Source organism: Rutilus rutilus, assembly GCF_951802725.1.
Source record: "Rutilus rutilus genome assembly, chromosome: 13".
Classification (NCBI taxonomy): Eukaryota; Metazoa; Chordata; class Actinopteri; order Cypriniformes; family Leuciscidae; genus Rutilus; species Rutilus rutilus.
The window spans coordinates 22,531,396-22,554,293 of record NC_140218.1 but is presented as its reverse complement, the minus strand read 5'-3'; the positions used below and the strand labels follow the sequence as shown (position 1 = coordinate 22,554,293).

General features: G+C 36.5%; 2 protein-coding genes across 7 annotated transcripts; both read left to right on the top strand.

Moving 5' to 3' along the window:
* The first annotated feature begins 259 nt into the window (after positions 1 to 259).
* On the top strand, positions 260 to 5,353 carry LOC311302230 (putative oxidoreductase YteT). 4 transcript variants are annotated; one of them, XM_084427934.1, is made up of 15 exons: positions 260 to 485; positions 736 to 802; positions 925 to 1,029; positions 1,129 to 1,213; positions 1,307 to 1,380; positions 1,537 to 1,596; positions 2,699 to 2,806; positions 2,896 to 2,952; positions 3,038 to 3,168; positions 3,492 to 3,546; positions 3,664 to 3,756; positions 4,196 to 4,334; positions 4,428 to 4,525; positions 4,614 to 4,775; positions 4,872 to 5,353. In XM_084427934.1, exons 2-15 carry the CDS (start codon positions 800 to 802, stop codon positions 5,007 to 5,009), a joined length of 1,308 nt encoding a protein of 435 aa, XP_084284060.1. In that variant the 5' UTR covers positions 260 to 485; positions 736 to 799; the 3' UTR covers positions 5,010 to 5,353. The 4 variants fall into 4 exon arrangements, with proteins under 4 accessions (XP_084284060.1, XP_084284058.1, XP_084284059.1 ...); XM_084427931.1 differs by having other exon boundaries at positions 280 to 485; positions 4,196 to 4,330; positions 4,424 to 4,525; XM_084427932.1 differs by lacking the exon at positions 736 to 802 and having other exon boundaries at positions 266 to 485; positions 4,196 to 4,330; positions 4,424 to 4,525.
* Positions 5,354 to 16,527: 11,174 nt separating this feature from the next.
* On the top strand, positions 16,528 to 22,651 carry errfi1b (ERBB receptor feedback inhibitor 1b). Of its 3 annotated transcripts, none has more exons than XM_084427312.1 (4): positions 16,528 to 16,702; positions 19,602 to 19,794; positions 19,897 to 19,979; positions 20,275 to 22,651. In XM_084427312.1, exons 2-4 carry the CDS (start codon positions 19,739 to 19,741, stop codon positions 21,219 to 21,221), a joined length of 1,086 nt encoding a protein of 361 aa, XP_084283438.1. In that variant the 5' UTR covers positions 16,528 to 16,702; positions 19,602 to 19,738; the 3' UTR covers positions 21,222 to 22,651. The 3 variants fall into 3 exon arrangements, with proteins under 3 accessions (XP_084283438.1, XP_084283439.1, XP_084283440.1); XM_084427313.1 differs by having other exon boundaries at positions 16,530 to 16,702; positions 19,897 to 19,983; XM_084427314.1 differs by lacking the exon at positions 16,528 to 16,702 and having other exon boundaries at positions 19,571 to 19,794.
* Positions 22,652 to 22,898: the final 247 nt, after the last annotated feature.

Below are 22,898 nucleotides of genomic sequence, written 5' to 3'. Positions count from 1 at the left end.
CATCAACATAAACATACATACATCATCATAAACATCAACATTTTTCTCAAGATTTCAGTATATCGGTCTGTTCCTAACACAATTGGATTGTTACAAAGACTAATAATATAGGCCACGAACCGTGTACCGAAAGTGCTTTTAGGGTGTTTTTGTTGTCATTTTAGGCCAGGATGTTCTTAAAATTGTATGTGTTCCGTTGAAAAAAAATGACTTGGTACATTGCATGTTCTTTCGAGCGTTGCTCTTGCGTCATTTGAACGTCATCGCTCAAACGTAAACAAGGAAGGAAGTAACAAATCCATTGTGAATGAGCCGAGCGCTCTAGTCAAGACGCTGTCAGCCTAAACTGTCTTTGTATTTTGTTTTACATATATTCATATATGTAACCACAGGCGAAGTTTGCATTCATACACGTAATCAAGCACATATATGATCGTAATCCGATTAAGGACCAAGACGTCCGTTGTGAGGCGCTGAGAGCTAAGGTAACGCATGAAAACACGACGGCCGTCCCTTATTTCTTCAGATAATATCACAAGCGTTTGATCTGTTTACAAAAGACAAGTTCACTTTAAAGTCTCTCCTATTCACAATCACAGTCTATTGTTTGTCTCTGCAAAGATTTGATTTATCAATACCATGCAAAAATGCCTCTTTGGATTTAATAATTTACTGCAGTTTGGTAACCAGTATCTAACCTATCATAAAGTCACTGTACTTTATAACCCTGTGAAGTTAAAGGGAGACAAACCTATAAAGCAAAGTCCCAACCACAGATCTTCAGTCTTAAGAATTTTGCATGGTAAGATGTCAAATGCTATGTAATATACAGATCAAATTATGTACTGCTTATTTGGTTGTAGGAAGAATGAAACTATGAAACTTAAAAAAAAACATTAAGTCTATATGTTGTTAAATCTGCAGGGATCTGCTATAATGCCATCGCCTGTGGATGTTATCGTGGTTGGAGCTGGCAACAGAGGAGAAAATTATTCAGACTATGCTGTGATTTATCCTGACCGCATGCGGGTATTATTTGTGTTTTAATCTCATATCGACAGTATCGACTCTGTTATTTCATCACAACCAGAAAAAAATAAAATCCTGACTATAACTGTTTCCTCATAGGTAGTAGGAATTGCTGACCCCAGAGATTTTGCTCGAAAGAAGCTTCAGGCACATCACAAAGTAGCTGATCAAAACACTTTTAATGGTACGTGACGTCCAGCTTTGTTTCTCAGCTTTATGTTGTAACAATGTTGGATGTGTTTCTTTTTGGAAGTACATTTGTTTGCTTTTTACATAGATTGGCGTTCTATAGTAGAGAGAGAGAAATTTGCAGATGCTGTATTGATCTGCACTCCCGATCGTCTTCACAAGGTTCGTTTGGTCAATGTTCACATGATAGAGTTTTTTTTAAATCAGCATGGTGTGCTTAGCTATTTTTTTACTCGTTAATGAATGACATAACTTGCACTTCAAGTTGTCTGCTTTAAATGGGTTCAGTCAGTGTCCAATCATTGTTTTGTTCTTCAGGACCCTGCTGTGGCTTTAGCTAAGAAAGGCTACCATGTATTGCTGGAGAAACCAATGGCTGTAAGTGTATTTTTGCCAAAAGGCTCCATGACTGATTCTTTCAAAACGGCTTATTCATTCAGGAACGAAGCAAGTGACTGACTTTATGAATGGGTCATTGAATCATTCACTCAACCGATTCTTTCCAAACGCAAATTCATTCATGAATGAAATACCACTGTGTGTTGCTCGGAGATGCACAACGGTTCTGCCGTGGCTTTGTTTAGAACTATTTATCGTTGGCGAGATAGAGCAAAAAAAGACAATATTGTATCTAAAATGTGAGAAATTTTATGTTATCTTCTTGTTTATTGAACTGTTGTACAACCATGGGTCTATATATAGGCAATAGTGTGCATTTTTGAGGAATGTATGGGTGTGCATGCAGCCTGGGGCCCCTGGTAGTTAAATGCCCAGGGCCTCTGATTGGGTTAATTGTCCATGGCGACATTATGATTTTTTGTTTTGGACGGGATCTGTTGATTGATTTAAAAATTAAAATGCATTTCATGCACTACATACATTATTTGAATACACCTCTTCTAGTATGAGTTTTTAATTTCTGAATTAAATTAAAATTCATTTTGATATTTTTGGGGGGTATAAAGTAGAAAAATTGTCCTGCTATCATCATGAAGAAAAAAAAACTATTATCATAGTTTATAATATTATATTATACTATATGATTATTATTAAGTAGTTTTGTCATAAACTTTTATTTATTTTTTGTACTTAAAAAAAGATATATTTTAATTAATTTAGGCTGTAAAATGTAATGTAACAAACCCCCCCATTTGTATTATTATAAATAATTCACAATATTTGCAAAAAAAAAGTACTATGTGAAATATTTGTTATATATATACATCATCTATATTAATAAGTTGGAAAAGGTGCGAGGACAATTGATTGATGTTACACCACATGACATTTTTTAGAATCGCTAAATTTAAACTTCTCGAAAATAGGTTTTCAAAAGCATATTAAACCACCATTAATACGATTTTTCACTCTCTTACTATATTTCATTGACACACAAACCTCTGTGGTATTGTTCGTAATTTGTGTGTCATATTAATATTTGTATGATTATTTTATTATTTCTATTATATTGGTGTCTAAGGTTACAGAGGAGGACTGCACAGAGATTGTAGAGACTTGCATTCAGAGTGGTGTCATGCTCACGGTGTGCCACGTTCTCCGATACGACCCTGTGATCCACAAAATAAAAGTAGTTACGCTTTCCTTTGAATCCTAATAAACAATCATATTAGCTCTCAGGCACAAGAAAACATGTCCTTTTTCTTTTCTTTAATTCAGGTGCTAATTGACAGCGGAGTGATTGGAGATGTCATCCACATTCAACATTTTGAACCGGTAGGTTGTGTTTAAATAAACTTGCAGTGTCCGTGTGCGTGTGCTGCGTGCGGTTGTGTAGTGTCAGCCCTGTCTTCTCTGATAGGTGGGGTTCTATCATTTTGCTCACTCCTTTGTCAGAGGGAACTGGAGAAACGAGGCAGAAAGCTCTTTTGCTCTGTTAGCCAAATCCTGCCATGATTTGGATCTGATTCATCACTGGGCTGGCGGACGAAGGTACACTTAATCTAACATGACTTGCGCACGTGCACTGCTGAGCTGAAGACAAAGTAATAGTGAATTGGTAGAAAGAATGTATGGAATGTCTTATCTTCTTTTATCAGTGTTTCTCTATATGTTCAAACTGATTGCATGGGATGGGTCTTTTTTAACCTCATGTTAGTGGGTCACAAGTTTTAGCTCTGTATTTTTGCGTCTGCTTCTTTCCGTAAAACATAATTTTTCCAGCTTCTTCGTGTATGAATATTCACGACGTTTTAAGGTAGATCTTAAGGTTTAGATGGTTTCGAAATAATAGGTTTGGGGATTTTATTTTACAGGTGTTTAAAAGTTTCATCATTTGGGTCGCTTAGCCACTTCACAAAAGAGAACAAGGTTGGATTTTTTTTTTTTTTTTTTTTTTTTTTTACTATTAAATGAAAAACATTGTGAGATTTCTAAAAAAAAAAAATATATATATATATATATATAATTATTTCTCACTTTTCCTAGCCAGCAAAGGCTGCAAATCGCTGTTTAGACTGTCCTGTAGAAGGGGATTGTGCGTACTCTGCAAAGAAAATCTACCTGGATCGAGTGAAAAGAGTAATGTGTTTATGTGCACTACCATTCCAAAGTTTGGTGTCAGTAAGATATTTTAAAGAAATGAGTCCTTTGATTCAGCATGGACACATTAAATTGCTCAAAAGTAATGTAAGGACTTCAAATCAGCATATTAGAATGATTTCTGAAGGATCATGTGACACTGAAGATTGGAGTAATGATGCTGAAAATTCAGCTTTCCATCACAGGAATAAATTACATTTTAAATTGTAATAATCTTTCACAATATTACTATTTTAACAAATAAATAAATGCAAATAAATGCAGACTTTGTGAACATATAATACTTCCTTTAAAAACATTAAAATATCTTACCAACTCCAAAACTTTATTTACTCTGCTTTTTGAAGCTTATAATCATATGATGCATATAACACAAAATGAACATTTACTTTATTTATTTATGTTATTCATAAATCAGGGGAATGATGGCTGGCCGGTTTCAGTAATTTGCCGCAGCTCGGTTCCTGATATTGAATCTGTGACTGAAGCCCTCAGAACAGGACCTTATGGCCGCTGTGTCTACGAATGTGACAATGATGTGTGCTCAAACCAGGTTGGTGAAGCTCATACAGTTTATATATGCTTGTAATGATGTTTCCTGTCATTAACAAAGAATATTGTTTTATTATGAAATCATTTATTGCAGGTAGTGACCATGGAATTTGAAGGAGGCTTGACTGCCGCGTTCACCATGGTAGCATTTACAGAGGAAATATGTCAACGCAGAACATCTATCCATGGTAGTAAGGTGGGACTTCCTGCTCAGTTGTGTCAATATTCCAACACTTTGAAGACTGTATGGGGGTTTAACACCTATTTGTTTATTCTCTCACAAGGGGGAGCTGTCCTATGATGGACATGAGATCAAAGTGTTCGACTTCCTCACTAATAGGACCACAAAGCATACCGCCGACACGAGGGTTCCAGGTAACTTTGGTAAAGGAGGTCACGGCTCTGCAGATTATCACCTGATCGACTCTTTCATTGCAGCTGTGATGGTAAGATGATAGATCTGTAAGATCATTTTCTCTGTATTTGTTGTAGAATCTTGAGTAATCTGATCACTCCCAATGCTTCTCTCTTTCTCAATATAGAATAAGGACCCAACTCTGATTAGGTCAGGTCCTAAGGAGACACTAGCGAGTCATAAACTAGTGTTTGCAGCTGAACGTGCCCGTTTGGAAAACAGAGTTATGATTTGTGGGAACCCATGTGATGGCGAGAGCAGATAAATGTAAATGAGAGAACCAAATCTGCACGTTGTCGACTTCTTTTATATTCCGTCCTAGACGTCACTTATATTCTTTTGTGATTCATTCAGTGATTTTTAGAAATAGACCAAATGTGCTTTTTTTAACGTAATCATGTCTGTTTTATTTATTTAGAAGATTTATTAAACAGTACATGTTGAATCACATTTCTTGCATTTTATGTACCTTAAAGATACCTGTATTTATTCATGTAAAACCTAATGTTTCATATTAAAATTGATCTAGATCAAGTTATGTGACCATGTATTCAAACTAATCATGTGGAATTATGAATTACCTAAATAAAAATAATCATATTTTGTCCATTTTGTTCAGTTTGCATGGAATTTTGTATTTTATTTTATTGTTTTAATAGCCATTCAAAACTTGAGAAAACAAAATATGGATTTTACAGAATCAACGGCAATTAAAGTGGTTTCCTCCAATGGTCTTCTGTGTTTGTACAAGAACAAAAGATGCATAATAATTTTTGGTCATGCAGTGGACTATGTTAAGTGGCTTGTCTGCTTCTCTGCATAACGTAAAAAAAAAAAAAACTGTATTTTTGATTAAATAAAAAGTGAATATTTCTTAATTCAAAACATTTAGCACCATATTTTAAAACAATGGCAATGACAGAGAATCATTGAAATACATTGAAATGTAAACACTGGTGGTGTGATAGTGAAATTGTCTATAGTTATATAACAAACGGTCACTATATGTAAATGTTGTTTCAGACTGAGGAGAGGTGTAGTGTCACAGTGAGTTACTGTAGGGTGTCGTAACCTTGCAGTCTGTCCACACAGTTCCCAACCTTGTTAGTCTGGTGACTTTGTGGGCAGGTTATCTCACTTGAACAGATTACAAGAGCATTGCATTTGACGTTCACAAAGGTAAAAACCTTTTATGACTGTCTTTATGAACACCACGTACCACCTTTAAAAATGCTCTGTAAATAGGGACATTGTGACTGTTTAACAAAACATTTAGTTTTCTTACAAAAATCGTGGCTTTAAATATGGGCCTTGAAACACTGGCAGAATGAACTTCGTTAATCATACACTACATTCAGCAATGATGCATTCAATTGATCAAAAGTGACCTATAATGTTACTTTAATGTTTAGAAACTGTTTCTATTTCAAATATACTGTTCTTTTGAACTTTCTATTCAATGAAGAATCCTGAAATAAACCAAAAATGGCATGGTGTCCACTCACACACACAAAAGTTTTTATTTATGATAGTAAATGTTTCCTGAGCAGAAAATCAGGATATTAGAATGATTTCTGAAGGATCATGTGACACTGAAGACTGAAAATTCAGCTTTGCCATTACAGGAATAAATTACATTTTAAAATAAAATAAAAACCTATTTAAATTGTAATAATATTTCATAATATTACTGTTTTACTGCATTTTTGATGAATAAAAATGCAGCCATGGTGAACATAACAGACTTCTTAAAATCTTCTTTTGAATGGTTCTGTGTGTGTAAAACCATTCTCAAGTAAATAGTTGATGTCAATGCAATGGATGTACGAATGATTTACACAGAATACATGGTTGAGGTATAACTGATGTCCATATGGTAGAGCTCATGAAACTTTATTATATCTCTTTCCTAAGCTTTGTGGTTAAGGCTCACTGTTGAAGTCATTATTTCATTCTCTTGTATAGCGAGCCAGGAGAATAATCTTAGTGCATTTTGATACCTCTGCCCTAACTGACTCACAAAATATCAAATTAATACTCTCAACCTTACCACAATGTCTAAAATACAGGATATGCCACATTGCGTCACTCTGCTCAGTGGCCACTTTTCAACAAGCATAGTTTCGTTATGACTGTGAGGGAGGGTGAGCACTGAACTCACTGGTTGTGTAATGAATCGGATGACGGCTAGCTCCCACCTCTAACATGAGCATTGCACAGATGGATTTGATTATTTAGCCAACAGAAAATGTTCTTTTCTGACCAGTGAGGCCAAAACGTAGAACAAATGATTTCCACTCGAAACCAGCATGCATCATCATGAGCTCAGCTTTGAGAACCTTGTGACTCATAAAATACAGCTGTTGACTCAGACAAAAGCAGGCTTTTTATCCTTTGGAAGTACAATCGCATTCTTACTGAGCTGTGTGATATGCTTAGCTAGTTATCGAGGTTTAGTGATGTCACTATGACGTGTTGAGGTGCATAACTTATTGTACATTCAAAGTTGCACACCTATTTTTTCATCTGGATTATGTTGATTCATGGTTTCTATCGAGTACAAAAGTCATTCAAAACTATACTTTATTGTGAAATTCTGTTTTTAAACTGAAAATTGCTTGCTCAATAATCCTCAGATGGCTCTTTTGGCTCATTTAAAATGATTTATATTCATTTTATATATCATATTTTCTGTCATAACAGAGTTGAAACAGCAAATCATCCAGAAGTATTGTTTTTCTTGCGGTCAGTTCGTGGAAGCATGTTTTCTGAATAATTGGTTAGTGGGAGTTAAAAGGTTCAAGTATGGCAAACTATAAGCCACAGAAAACCCAAGTAAAAAAGAAGTCTCTGAATGACACTCAGAATCCATTCTTTTGATGTATGTAGGTCACGCTGATGGAATCAGGAAAAAGCCATGTCAGGAACTAATGTTACTGTTCAACATGACTCTGATATGGTGAGTCACAGGATGTAGCTTGTGAGGTGAGTGTTGGCTGAAAAACGTGGAGGCAGCAGCAGCAGATTCCAAAACAAGTTCCTGGCTGGGACCTCAGAGGAAATCTGTAGGACGGCATAGGCAGACCGCTTCCGTATTTACAACCGGATACTCCTTTCCACACATGACTAGTCAATGCCTTGCACTTTTTTAATCTCTTCTGGCCTTCAGTAAGGATAAAGCCATAAATGCTAGACGGTTTTGTCGTTATGATTTTTTGGAAAGTTGAAATGTCTCATGCTCACCAACTGTTTTCTAATTGAATAGATTTGTAATTTATTCCTATGTTGGCAAAGATTATTTTTTAGCATCATTACTCCAGTCTTCAGTGTCACATGATCCTTCAGAAATCATTCTGATATGCTAAAGAAACATTTATTATTATTATGTTGAAAACAGTTGAACTGTTTAATATTTAAGGAAACTAATCATTTCTAAAATAGAAAGTTAGGGTCCATTTCTCAATATTATAACTAACTATTAACTACAACTTTTACCTCAATAAACTCCTAATTACTGCTTATTAATAGTTAGTAAGGTAGTTGTTTAGGTATTGGGTAGGATTAAGGGATGTAGAATATCGTCATGCAGAATCAGGCATTAATATGGGCTCTATAAGGTCTAATAAACAGCTAAAATCCTAGTAGTATCCCAACTATGGCACATATGGCTCAGTTCCGGCAGCAGCAAAGGTCATATGGGCTGTATCTGGCCCACACACATCAAGCCGGTTTTAGTGTGAGTTGTGGCTTGCTGTGTGTGGCCCAGATGTGACCCATGTGAACTTTACCTCTAACTGACCCATGTGCCATAGTTGAATATGTATACCCGGATATACAGTGCAATGCATAAGTGAATACACCCATGCTAAAGTTGACTAAAAAGAGGAATAAAAAATCATCTTTTGGAAACTGAACTTAATGCCTTAATTTAAAAAATTAGGAAAAATCCAACCTTTAAGGACACCAATTTTCTTTGTGAATGAATAATGTATCGTAAATAAATAAATGTTCTTCCTTAAAATACATGGTGCATAAGTGAGTACACCCCTATGTTAAATTCCCATAGAGGCAGGCAGATTTTTATTTTTAAGTATAAAAAAAAAAAAAATTTAGGATACTATGCATCCTGATAAAGTTCCCTTGGCCTTTGGAATTAAAATAGCCCCACATCATCTCATAGCCTTCACCATACCTAGAGATTGGCATGGGGTACTTTCCATAAGATCATCTCTCAATGCAAATCAAACTAGCTTTTAGGCTAACTGAAATAAAATCATGCCAATCTCTAGGTATGGTGAAGGCTATGTGACGATGTGGGGCTATTTTAATTCCAAAGGCCAAGGGAACTTTATCAGGATGCATAGTATCCTAAAAAATTTTTTTTTTTAAATACTTAAAAATAAAAATATGCCTGCCTCTATGGGAATTTAACATAGGGGTGTACTCACTTATGCACCATGTATTTTAAGGAAGAACATTTATTTATTTACGATACATTATTCATTCACAAAGAAAATTGGTGTCCTTAAAGGTTGGATTTTTCCTAATTTTTTAAATTAAGGCATTAAGTTCAATTTCCAAAATATGATTTTTTATTCCTCTTTTTAGTCAACTTTAGCATGGGTGTATTCACTTATGCATTGCACTGTATATGGTATTGCCAGCCACACTCAGGTTGAGTCATCGCCGTCATTCTATGCGGTCGTGGGCCACAAGAATGTGGGAGATGTGGGCCACAACTGGGCCAGATGTCATTTGCTATCTGAGATGCATGCTAATAAGCAACAGTTAAAAGTGAGAATTGGACTCTTAACTAAAGTGTTACCAAAAATCGTTTACACCATGTTTTACTACTTTTGTCTTTACTGCCACTTGATCAGTTTCATGCATCCTTGCTGAATGTTATTAATTTCCTTTAAAAGTTCATTAAAATAAACACAAACGGTATGTGTTTCTTATTATTTCTGCCTTTTCAACATCAGATAGAACTTAGCTGAGTTGTTGCCCCACACTGGTCATGAAGGGTGACAATATATCAGGTCATTTTAATGTTTTCTGTGGTATTTTTTTTTATTTTATGTGCACATTTTTGAAGTGGTGACCTGGTGATGCCACGTCCTTAAAAGCACGACATTAATCTCAATGTTTTACACTATAAAACGAATGCTTTTTAGCAGTCAAAACACACGCCCCAAGTAACCAAATTCCTTATAAATGATCCAAGGAGTTTGTTCTCTCTTCTTATTCCTCTAGATCTGCCTCTTTTGTATTCCTCTCTGAGTTTGAGTCTCTGGAGCTCAGCCTAAAGACAAAAGGCACTTTTCGAGGAGATTAATGTGCTGGTCTTTTCTTCACAATGCACTGCGGAAACCTCCCCTCTGGGTGAGCAAACCTCACGGCCCCTCTGTTGCCTAGGACCACGGGTAATTGAGTGACCCGTCCTTCTATTGCCGTATCCCAGGCAAACAGCAGTAATTACCTCTTTCTTTTCTACGCTCATGCCTAAATGGCCTTTCATAGTTTCTGTTACCATGAAATCATTTGTTTTTTGTCCTCAAATCATTTGCTACTTCCTAGCACACTTATTCAATTAAATGACTCCCTTTGTCTCAGTTCCCTTAGCATCCTGGGAAAGTGTGCGTGACTTGAGAATGGATGCCCTTGTGTTCCTGTGACTGGAGCTCAGTGTTTGTGTGTGTGTGTGTGTTTGTCCCAGACTCCTCTTGAGAGTGGCCGTTGTGATTTTTGCAAGCTAAAGTGCTTTAATGAAAGGGGCAACAGATAAGCATTTTGCCTCATGTTTTTGTTATCTATAATACAACCACTTTTTTTAGTATGAGCAGCTGCTTTGGTATAAAAATACACATCTATACTTCCGTTTGCTCTTTGGTCCTGCTTGTGGTTGATAGTGCCGCACTTACTGTCGCCGCAGCTGCTCTCGCTGCTCAAGGTCACGTTCGAGTGACTCAGAGGAAACTGATCCTCCTCGCAAGTAAACCTGCTCATTTATTGAAGAAATTCCTGTGTAGATTTAAACGTCCTTTTCATTAAATCTTACAAGCCTAACAATATGTTGTCATGTGTTTCACGTTTTTTGTTGGTCGTTGGAGTTTTGCGCGGTTTGCACGTGGCAGCCTGACACATCCCAACAACCTTTGTTCAATACACAGAACATGATGAAATGCAAATATTTCCAAATCAACCTTTGGGACTATTTAAATGTCCAACTTTGGGATTTGTCTTACAACATATCCGAAAAGTGGGGCTGTTTTGTTCATTAATGAAATGAGTAATACTTTTACAGCATTGATCCTAATACGGGTTTTTAACATTTCAAGTTATTTTAAAAGAAAATGAATTAACAATCAACTGTATATGTATAAATAATAATATACAAGTATGTTATTTATGTATACTTATACTGTGCAAAATTTGGGTTTTGTAAAGTCTCTTGTATGCTCACCAAGGTACAATCAGTAATATTGTTAAATCTCAATCGAATTTAAAATAAATGTAATTTATTCCAGTGATGACGAAGCTTCATTACTCCAGTCTTCAGTCACGTGATCTTTAAGAAATCATTCTAATATGCTGATTTGCTGCTCAAGCAACATTTCTGATTATTATCAATGCTGAAAACAGCTGTGCTGCTTAATATTTTTGAGGAAACCGTGATGCAATTTTTCAGGATTCTTCAATGAATAGAAAGTTAAAAATAACAGCATTTATTTGAAATAGAAATCTTTTGTGACTTTGTAAATGTCTTTACTGTCACTTTTGATAAATGTAATGCAGCCTTGCTGATTAAAAGTATTCATTTCATTTTGAACAGTTGCGTATAACACAATAAGGCTCTATAGTCATGATCATATTCTGAGTAGGAAATTGTGGATCCATCTAAGGGCATTATTGAATTTCTCAGTTATTCGACCTCCTTTCATTAGATTCTGTATATTGTGTGTGTGTGTCCACAGTACAGTGGTGCTATGGAGTGACAGGGGCAGCCAGTGTGTTTGCATGACCCTGCCTTTCCAGTGAAGCTCACTGGTGCACTTGGTTACAAAGAGACTTACTCATAAGAAAAAATGCAGTGGGTGATCTGAGCCTCCGTGACCCATTAAAACAACAAGAGAGAAAGCTACTCAACAGCCCTGTCAGGTTCCTCCACCTAAACTAACTCAAGTCGATCATGTAAAAGGGGTAAGAAAAAAAAAAAGGTGATGGTATATTTGACAGACTACCAAACAAAGTCTTTTGCAACCAACAACTAAGCATTAATAGCAATAAAACATTTATTTTGCGCATCTCATTTGCAGAGATCTCCTCCTGTGCTCTAATGTCATTTCCATTCAGTTGTTTTCCTCTATTGCTCTTAGAGATAAAGAGCACATAATCAGGACAGAGGAAATACTATCAGTCACCGGGCTGTTCCTTTTTCTATTGCTCTCTAGAGAACACGCAAAGGATTCTCAAGCTGCCATCATTCATGTTGTGGAGAACTCAGCCGGAACATCCAGAACAGAGGGTGAAATGCATGTGTACGTCAAGGGAAGCACTCTGTGAATCGACAAAACATGCACCGAAAGCAATCATCCTTGTAAAACATTTGCCTTGCCTTGCATGTAATTCCTCCGTGTGTACACCAAATGTATGCAATATGATTCAGATAAGCATGGCTAAAATAGTGGAAACATTTGGTATTTTGCATCAGGAGATAATAGCATTCATATATAGAGTTCCTGTAGAAACACTTTGTGGTTTTCAGATATTACTCTGCACTGTGTTCGCCTACCTGGGAGCACTTCATTTTGACCACACACCCACAACTCATTTCCAGAAAGGCCCAATATTCCAGATAAGCTGTTTCTCAAGGCTGATTTTGGGGTTGTTAGAAGGCCCACGGGGTGCCTATTGTTCACGGCTTTCACAGGAAGTTGGTTAAATCTCAAGAGTATGATGATGGATTCTGTTCACAACTGCTAGCAAGGTTATATTATGCGATTTCAGATTTATATGCTTACATTACAGCCAGTGTTGTTATTGTTAACTTAAACTATTAAAAATAGTTTTCAGTAATTGAAATAAAGCTGAAATAAAATAAATAAAGCTGTAAATATTAGATGAAAATCCTTGGCAACTATAATGGAAAGAATTATGCAAGTGACATATCAGTGGGATTTTAGTAAACATTCAGATGTGAGTTTTTGTTTTGTTTTATTTCTCATATCTTTTTAGATAACTATCAATCTCAGACCAGTTTGTTAAGTAGTTTGCCAGGTTTTCTTATGTAAATCCCTTAACAAGCCTTTATCTGACCAGGTTCTTCTGTGCACTCACAAATCTTTTGACAATCACAAATCGAAAATCTCTACTCAGTTTTGGCAAACTATAATTTTTTATGCCTTTTGCAAGACACTGCACCATTTCATGCTTTTCATCTTCAGAAAGATCTTTTGCATGTGGCATGAGAACTGTGACTTGCTTAATAATGTGGAACAACCTCTTTCCATTTACATAAGACCTGACAAACTACTTAAACCTGTCTGAGATTGAAGTTATCTTAAAAATATAAGATAAAAATATATTAAAAATAAATGAGAAATAAAACAAACAAACAAACACTTTCTTTGAAAAAAAAAACTAAAATCTGAATGCTTATTGTACTAAAATCCTGATATGTCACTTGCATCATAATTTGGAATACAGTGTAAATTTTAAGTTAAAATACTAAAATTACTAAAAATAAAATAAAATAAATTAAATCTACATGAAAATATATATATAAAAAAGTAATAAAAATGCACATAACAAAATTACTAAACCTAAAATTAAATATAAGAATAAAAACTAATTAAAAATATATTTTAAAATACTGCTACAGTATATAAATAGTACAAAAATAACACTGATGACAACAAAGACTGCTTGTTATAGTTATAGTCACTGGCTCCGTCCGAAATCGCATACTCTCTTAGGTACTTATTTTGAACAAGTATTTACTTGATGACCGCTAAAAAAGTATGTTCTATATAGTATGAATGTATGTAGTATGAATGTAATAATCCGGACATATTCGCCATGTTGTCATTATCATGTGACCTACCAGCGTCAGTTACGTCGCTTCACTGCCATTCATAAATGTAATGAATGGCTGAGGCCTCTTCCATGGCCTCGTGGGATTGTAAAGTGTCCATCGAATGCACACTTCAGAATTGTGCCGGAAGTTACTCTTTTATGAGTACTGTGATTTCAGACATACTTGTTTTGTCACATACTGTTTTTCGCCTATAGGGAAGTATGCGATTTCGGATGCAGCCACTGATTTTAGCAATATTTTTAGTTCAATCCTTCCTGAGTGCCCATAATCTCCACCAGAGGGCACTCCTCCTGACTCCTAGGCTATAACCCATTGCCTGGACACGATTTTTTTTTTCCCAGGATGGTAGGGGAAGACTCATGAATATTCATTGGGGAAGTCATCCCTGATTGGTCTTAACCCCAGTGATGGGTAGGTTTAGGGGCGGGGTTAGGGAGGTCATAAGACCCCCAGTGACGGGTAGGTTTAGGGGTAGGGTTAGGGGTAGGTCATCAGACCAATCAGGGATGACTTCCCTAATGAATATTCATGAGTCTTCCCCTACCATCCTGGGGAAAAAAATATCGCTGCCTGGACTTATTATGTTTGGTTACTTACACCTGTGTCTCATTATCTTGTTAATGCCTGTCTATTTAAGTTCTGATTTTTCGATCATTCTTTGCCCAGCCTTGAAAGTGTCACACTGCATTTCTGAGTGCGTGTCCTCTGGGTAGCCATGTTTTGGGTTTGCCTTTTTGCCTGGTTTCTTGGGTTTGCCTGTGTTTTTCTGCCCTGTTGTCTTTTTGGATTATCTGCCCTGTGTTGACTTATTGCCTATTTTGTGACACTGATAGCTAAAACCATAATCATTTGCTGTTTATTTAGATGATTATGAGAGATTATGTGTCATTTTTACAATCACGTTGAGTATAACAATCAGTTCCCAATTAGATAATTTCAAAACATTCACAGTTCAAACTTCAATGTGTTCAAATCGAATTAAAAAAGAAATGGCATCACATACAATGAAACAACGAAAGAGTAAATATGTATTTTAGATTTCCTGTCACCTTCCTTATTTTAAATGTTATAAACTTCCTATCACAGAAGGCAGTGATGAATTATGTCATCTTTATAGAGATTGCCTGTAAACAATGATATTATTATACAGAAACATTCCTGGAAGAATTGTGGGTCAACTTTGATATAGTTATCTAAGGACGCTGTTCACATGGGATGCATGACACCAGCAGCTGTGTGGGACCAGGGACAGGAAATGAGTTGACCCTCTCCCTGGGAGTTCAGTCCCCCTGTGGCTCCAGCCTCTCTCAACAATCATCACAGGCTCCAGGGACACAAACAGCACAGCACATCAACTTGCTGGCTGCTGAGGGGGGTGTTTATCCACAATCATTTACGCTTCAAACATTCATCTGTTAAGTTAGCATGCTGTATTTCTTATTAGCAATGATTGTGACTCTGTTTCCCATACATGATTTGTCAGAATGAGTTATTCATCCACACTTCAGTTCAGAGTGAAGTCTGAGTCTGAATGTTTTATTCAATCTTATTAATGGGTTATGTAAAGCCTTCTGTGACTTCAGTGGACGTGATTCATCACACGTTAGTATAACCCTTTTTGTAGCCTCAGACTCAAGAGTTGTTTGCGTACTAGAGCAGTGATTCAAAACCACACATCTCCATATGGAAGAGAGATCCAGCGGAAACGTGCAACCGAACCTCCACAGAATATTCCACCCTCACACTCCCACTTTCTACGCCCACATGCTATGACAGCTAGACATGCCCACGTGTTCCTCCCTACTGCAGCCTGTGCATGTGGAGAGTTTAAAGAAACATCCGTACAGCGGTTTGGATGTGAGCAGTGTTTCCAGATCTTGCTAGAAAAATAAGTGACGTGGTCTGACTAAACATTTGCAGAATAAGTGGCTTGCCTCACCAAAAGTGGAGTGAGTTTTTGCATACCTCACATTTCTTAATATAATTGATCTGATTTATGTGAAGAACTGCATCTTTCTGGAAATAAATGTTTATGACCAAACGTAACTAAAAAGTTTCACAGTTTCATCGACGACTATCTCTCACGAGTAGTGAAGAATTGATCGGCAGAAAAATCTTTAAATTCATTCTTTAATGGTTATTCATCATGACAGTTCATTTGAATCATAGGTTTTAAAAAATGAACAAAAATGAAATATGTCAGCAAATAGTTGGAAATAGGAGCTGTTTATCTTGCTCATCTTAACACAACCCAAAATTATAGAGAGAAACATCTGATATTTCACACTGAATAATGACCAAGCGGTCATTTTGTGTTACGCAATTGTATTTCTGGAAATGATCCCACAAAAAACTGCCCATATTTGGGCTTTATTAAATAAACAAGCTCAAAGTCGATTATAATAAATTGAGCCACCGCAACATGCAACAGAATGTAAATAGCAGTAATGCTAGCTTATCTCAAAGACTATTTGGCAATTTATATTATTATCATGCGAGACTGAAATTTGGTTTTAGAATAATTTTTCAATACAGGGAATCTTTCTACGTATTAAATAATTTAGTACATATCTGAGAGGTGTTGCATGTCACAAGGTCGCACTAAACGGCCCCTTTAAGACAGTGGGCGGCGCCTATGGTCTGACGTAATCAGTCCTTATAAATAGTTCCCAGCTCTCAGCTTTCCATGATGAGAGCGATAAGTTGTTGAGCTGTAGCATCTTCTACCACACGTGCGTTTTGTTTAATAATAAATTGTGGTGAATGTTTTACAAAGATACGCTTGGATTACTAACAGCACTCGTTTAGTTATACTGGACATAAGAGAGCAATAAACACAAACCCTACGAAACATTTAACCGGTAAGTAGCTTTAAGTATTTTGAAGTTACTTATGTTTTGTTCACGTTTCAGAGAAATATGTCAAATTATGAAGTGTAATTCACAACTCCTTATAGGCTTATAGTTGTTCTTTGGACCGGGATATGAGATGAGTCGCACCTGAGTCAGAAAGGGTTTGTCAGTGGGTGTGTTGAAATATATGTAGAAAACTGTCCATATATCAGAAGGATCTTATTAGAACTGTAATTTCGTACTTTACAAGCGGCCCTGCGTCACTCATTATAACTGCTTACAAGACAACAACAACCAGTTGAGTACGATCTGTGCCGTGTAGTAGTAACCTAGTTTATCATTTACAGATGTCTGAGCTCTTGCACGTCTTCTGTAGTAATTCATCTCCTGTTCGCGAGTGCGCCTGACAACCTCGTGCTCCAGATGATCCTGCTTTTTCTGTAGGCTGGCCTGCCTATATATTTTCTGTTCGTATTTTTATTCCCCCCGTAGGCGTTCATCTTTGTTGCTTATAGCTTGCCATGTAGCAGGCCTACTAATTTGGAGGGGATTAGGATCTCTAGTTAATAATTACTGAAGAGGGAGTGTTGTCTTCTAGGCGTTAATGATATATTATTGCATATATTATTACGTAATTACATAATTAAGAGAAAAAATTAATTAAGGTGAGGTAAGGTGATGTATCAAAATAATTGAATGGAAAAAATGTGTACAAACACCATACAAAAATGTGTCTATGTGCAAACACCATTCAGGATGGAAGAATCAGCATATAGTAGTCATACAGTAGTTAGTATACATTTATATCTATCTATCTATCTATCTATCTATCTATCTATCTATCTATCTATCTATCTATCTATCTATCTATCATACAGTAGTTAGTATACATTTATATATATACATACAATTATTATTATTAAAATATTATATGTGTGTAACTGTGTATATATTATTATTATTATTATTATTATTATTTAGATTTTTTTATTAAACCAAAGTAAATGCAGACTTTGTTTGGACAGCAAAACATGAATTTATCTCCTCAGGAATAACTACTTCTGTTCAAATAGGATCTTCTAGTGAAAGCTGTATTTTTGTGTCCTTCTGTAGTGTTACTTTTTAAGATGTAATTTGCACCACTGTACTATTTGGCATGTTGATGGTGTTCCTCTGAGTAGTGGACCAGTGCGTCCTCTGGCTCCTCTCCCAGGCCCTGCTGGTGACGTCCTCCTACCTCACACCTCTTTCATGCCTTTATGGCAGGGCTGTAACCTCACGGATAAGAGCTGCCTGATGTTGAAAATGCACAGGCACTCACCCCAACGCAAACGCACAAAGAACCATTTATGCTTTAGCGTCGCATCTGCATTGAGGTCTTTACTGGGAGAATTGACGATTGTTAGTTTCTGCCTTTCACGGTTCTGACTGAGGCAAAGCAGAGGCAGAGCATGTGATAAGTTGCATAATGTAGCCTGCATGGGTATTTCATTGATTACATTCTGACTTGTGCCCAAGCATTCCAGCACATTTCTCACTGAATGGTTTTGTTTTCTAGCACAGATGCTTTATTGTGTTTTGGTGTAATGTCTTAAGGAACTGTTGCATCACCGCAGCTTCATAGCTGAGCTGTTTGTTACATGTGCCTTCACGTAACAATGGAAAGACTGCATATTCATCTAAAGGCACATGTGGCTTTTACAAGAAATTGCATTTCTTCCAATAATTTTTCTTTCTGTAATGATTTTGTCCTGTTTAAATGGGTGATTTAGATTGACATTAATTGCTTCGAGTGGAGATTCTTTTTGTCCGCACAAATGATTACTTGCAAAGGCTTGAAGAGTGATAGTTCCTTATTGCTATATATTATTATTATTGCTGATAATAATAATAATAATAATAATTTTATATATATATATATATATATATATATATATATATTTTATATTATTAGTGCTGGGCAATGATTAATTGCATCCAAAATAAAAGTTTGTATATATATATATATATATATATATATATATATATATATATATATATATATATATATATATATATATATATATATATATATATATATGAAATGTTTTCATGTATACTGTATATATTTATACATTATATATAAATATATTTTAAACAATTTTATATATATAAATAACACTTTTCTTAAATGTATACATGCATATGTGTGTATTTATATATACTATACAAAATAATTATACACAGTACACACACATATATTAAGTAAACAGAAACTTTTATTTTGGATGCGATTAATCGCGATTTATCGTTACCCAGCACTAATTTTTATGTATTTTTAAATATCTTATGGTCACCAAGGCTGCTGTTTTTTTATTATTATTAAAAACAATTACAATTTAAAATAATTATTTATATTTTAAAATATCATTTATTCCTGTGATGGCAAAGCTGAATTTTCAGCAGCCATTACTTGACTTGAGTGTCACATTATCTTTCAGAAATAATTTTAATATGCTGATTTGATGCTCATAAATCTCCTCTTTTTCTTCTACTTCATTTTATTTATTTATTGTCGATGTTGAAAACAGTTGTCCTGTTTAATATTTTTGTAGAAACTGATCCATTTTTTCAGAACTCTTTAAATAGAACGTTCAAAAGAAAGTATTTGAAATAGAAATCTTTTGTAAGTCTTCACTGTCACCTTTGATCAATTCAATGCAATCCTACTAACTCCAATCTTTTGAACAGTACTGTATATTAAACAGCTTAAAGTTTACAGGAGGGACAATGAAACATGTAACTAACTTTTAGTTTGTAATGGTCATTATGTCTGTGTCTTTCTTTCTCACCAAAAAGCTGTTGCATTAACAATAACCATTTTAAGATGACTGAAAAAGTGGCCTAATAATCCCCCTCCCCCATGCAGGTTTTCCCATTGCTGTCGGAAAAGTGGAGCGCAAAAAGTCCTGTCTTGGTTACCCATGGCTGGATTATGAGTTCTGCAGGATCAAGAATAGTGGAGACCCCCACAGGCCTGAACTAGCCTCCACTCTTCTAAACATTATGGCCACAGCCCAACCATACTGGGATCAACACCATGACCACGACACCATGGATAAGTGAGTGTGAAAGCAGTCCTCAACTCAACCAACTCGTGTATTATGAGAGACCTTCTTCTCTAGTCACCAGATTTTGACGCTTTCCATTTTTGTGTTTTGCAGGCTGTTTTTTGGATTTGGTTCGGAGTCCATGGATTACAGCTTGAGAATGTATCAGCAAAACTCTGCAAATGTGGGCTTTGAAAGTGAGTGAGTAGTGATATTGAATTATATCAGATTCAGCTATATCACAGTCTGGTCACCCTCTGTTCTTGGAGCATGATGCGGATGTTTCTCAGGAAGCGCAGAAGGTTATAGGAAGTTGTATGAAAGTCTGATAAGTGAATCCTTTGATAAGCTCCCTATGTTGAGGCTGGTGATAGATCCATCTCAAGAGATAGAGCCATTGAAAAATAACAATTTAAATGATGTTTATGACACCATTGAGCATGTATGTCATACGGTAGTTGATCATTTCTTTTCTGTATTTTTACTTCATAGGAAGGACGTCTGGCTCCTGTTCTCCTCCGTGTTTGTCTCCCAAGACTCCAAATCATACACAGCTGCTGTTTTCCTCCCAGTGCCACCCACCAGAGGGAGACCAGGTGGTTCCATCCTTACAAAAACTGTCTGTTTATGAGCACATACCCCCTTGTTCGCCCAGGAGAACGACTAAGCCCCTCCCGCCCCTCCCGGACATAGGCGACCTGTCCTCTGATGAAGCAGAAGACAATGAGGTGGAGTTTTTCTCCAGCACCTCTGAGAGCCAGTGTCTGGTGCCTAAAACCTCATCCTTCCAGTACGGCTTGCCAGGGAGGCGCAGTTTTCGGCGAAACGGTCAGATAAACTTTGCGTATTACGAAGGGCTACAGGAACATCAGAAACTTTGCGGGGTGAAGCCTCAGTGGGAGCAGGCAGTAACGCAGAACCAAGACAGACACCAACGCCGGCTACATCGCTCTCATTCCGGCCCTGCCGGATCCTTCAAGGCCACCAACTTCAGGCCAACCGGCCTTCACCATTCTCCCCACGGCCTCCAGCAGGAGAAACCCGAAGTCCCACCTCGCGCTCCAATCCGCGCTCGCCTCAGCGAGAGCACGGACAGCAGACGGCCATCATCCGATGACTTTGATACGGACAAACCCCCTAAAGTTCCACCCAGGGAGCCCATCCTTCAGGGCATACCACGTGCCATTAGTCCAAAAAGTCTCCCGATTTACATCAACGGGGTAATGCCTCCTACTCAGAGCTTTGCTCCCTATCCGGAGTATGTCAGTAAGGCTCAACACAAGCAGAGCTGTGAGGGCTTGCCGGCTCCTCGCAGCCCCTGTATTCTGCCCATCATGGAAGATGGGAAGAAAGTCAGCAGCACACATTACTTCCTCCTCCCTCATCGACCCGGGTACTTGGACAAGTTTGAGAGGTTTTTTAAAGAGTCAGACTCATAGTGATTTATTAGGGATTGAGCAGTTAGAATCTGAAATTATTGGCTTGTTTAAAGTGGAAATAAGGGAGGCCGGATATAAACTGATATGTTGTTTGACTGAACTGATTTTTCAGTGTTATGAATTACTGGTCTGTTTAGGGGTTGGACAGTATGTCCTCGGACTACACGCAGAGAAAAACAAAAATAATTGGTTTACCACTGCTGGAAATTGCAGAGCAACTCTGTTAAAAGTGTCCTTTTACTGTAGGGCTGCACGATTAATCAAAATAAAACCGAAATGGCGGAATGACTTGTCAACACAAGAGATTTAAGGTCACCTGCCATAAAAGCTAGATGGTTTAATTTTTATCCGATAAATTGCAATTAGAGTTTTCCCCCAAATCGTGCTGCCCTATGTATTGTTGTTTTTTTTTTACTATTTCCTTACAGTATGTTAAATTAGAATGTACAGTATCCTTTTATGAAGAAATTGGATGAACTGTGTAACCTGAGTATAAGCTGGTCTTATGATTATTATTTTTTTTATTTTTTTCTTTCCATTCTGTAAAATGGTTTGGGAAAGGTGCATGTTGGTTTTCTTTTTAAGAAATTATATACCAACAGTATAAATTCAGATATTGCTGAAAAATGACAACTGACTAGTATTAGCTATAGGGATCACCTGAATTCCAGATAATTAAAAGAGCTGTCAACATTGGATCATTTTTAAAAAGCCAAGACAAGGACTATGCCATGTGTTTTACAGCAATGAGAAGTGTGATGATCAAAACTACTTGATCAAGTACTGCTATAGTGATAAATGGAAGGGACTGGGCACAGGGGTTAGTATTCTAGTCTTCGTGAGAATATTAATCCAAACGTTTTGTTATCCATTGCTTGCTTTTTTCATTCAGATGTGACACAAATTAATCCATTAGAGTTTATTTTTTTTTAAAGAATGGCACATGCAGTTTCATTTCTCTGTTACAAGGGTAGAAATGCCACTGCCTTGCCGTTTGGTGTCCAAATGCAGGACACTGGTTGGAAGTGGGTAGTTGGTGAATGGTATTTTGCTGTATCTTTGTACCATTTGTCATTAAGTTGCTTCATTGAAGCATTTATCACAAAGGAAAATTATGAAAGGAAGAAATGGAAGCTCATGACTGGTCCTGACCTTGTATTTCATGTATTTCTCACCAAAAGTTGAGCACACTTGTTGTTGGTTTATGGTTAAACTTGTTATAATCTTGACATTTTTTTAGACCAGTAACTGTTTACGTTTCCAGCTACTTATGTTTTGTTCATCCAACAAAATGACTGTTTTCTGTGAGAAGGCTAATGTTAACTGACTTTGTTTCATCTGCTGAGGAAACATGCACTTCTAAAATGTACAGTATTGGTGTAGTTTTTCACACCAGACTATTTAAATAAAGTAACTTATTTGTACACAGATTTCTTGGATCATTTCAATTGCAGTGTGTTGTTGAGTTTATCACACCTTTGGTTTTTACATTCAAATTTACAGATCACAGCAAATCTTGTTTTATCAAAGAGATGAACCCAGATGCCCACACACTCACACTATCTATCTATGTAAAATCAGTGAATGATACAGGTACTTCTTTTTTTTTCAAGACAAGTCAAGTCTGGCGCCTACATCTTATCGGTATGAAGGATATGTAGAGAGGTGATATCCGTT

What these genes read in the sequence shown, in the direction of transcription:
- LOC311302230 (XM_084427934.1), top strand. An exon ending in CTGTGATCCACAAAATAAAA is followed by an intron (nt 2,807 to 2,895) that starts GTAGTTACGCTT and finishes TCTTTAATTCAG; the next exon opens with GTGCTAATTGACAGCGGAGT. An exon ending in ACTTCACAAAAGAGAACAAG is followed by an intron (nt 3,547 to 3,663) that starts GTTGGATTTTTT and finishes CACTTTTCCTAG; the next exon opens with CCAGCAAAGGCTGCAAATCG.
- errfi1b (XM_084427312.1), top strand. Translation starts at nt 19,739, where the DNA reads ATGGCCACAGCCCAACCATACTGGGATCAACACCATGACCACGACACC. An exon ending in GACCACGACACCATGGATAA is followed by an intron (nt 19,795 to 19,896) that starts GTGAGTGTGAAA and finishes TGTGTTTTGCAG; the next exon opens with GCTGTTTTTTGGATTTGGTT. An exon ending in TGCAAATGTGGGCTTTGAAA is followed by an intron (nt 19,980 to 20,274) that starts GTGAGTGAGTAG and finishes TTTACTTCATAG; the next exon opens with GAAGGACGTCTGGCTCCTGT.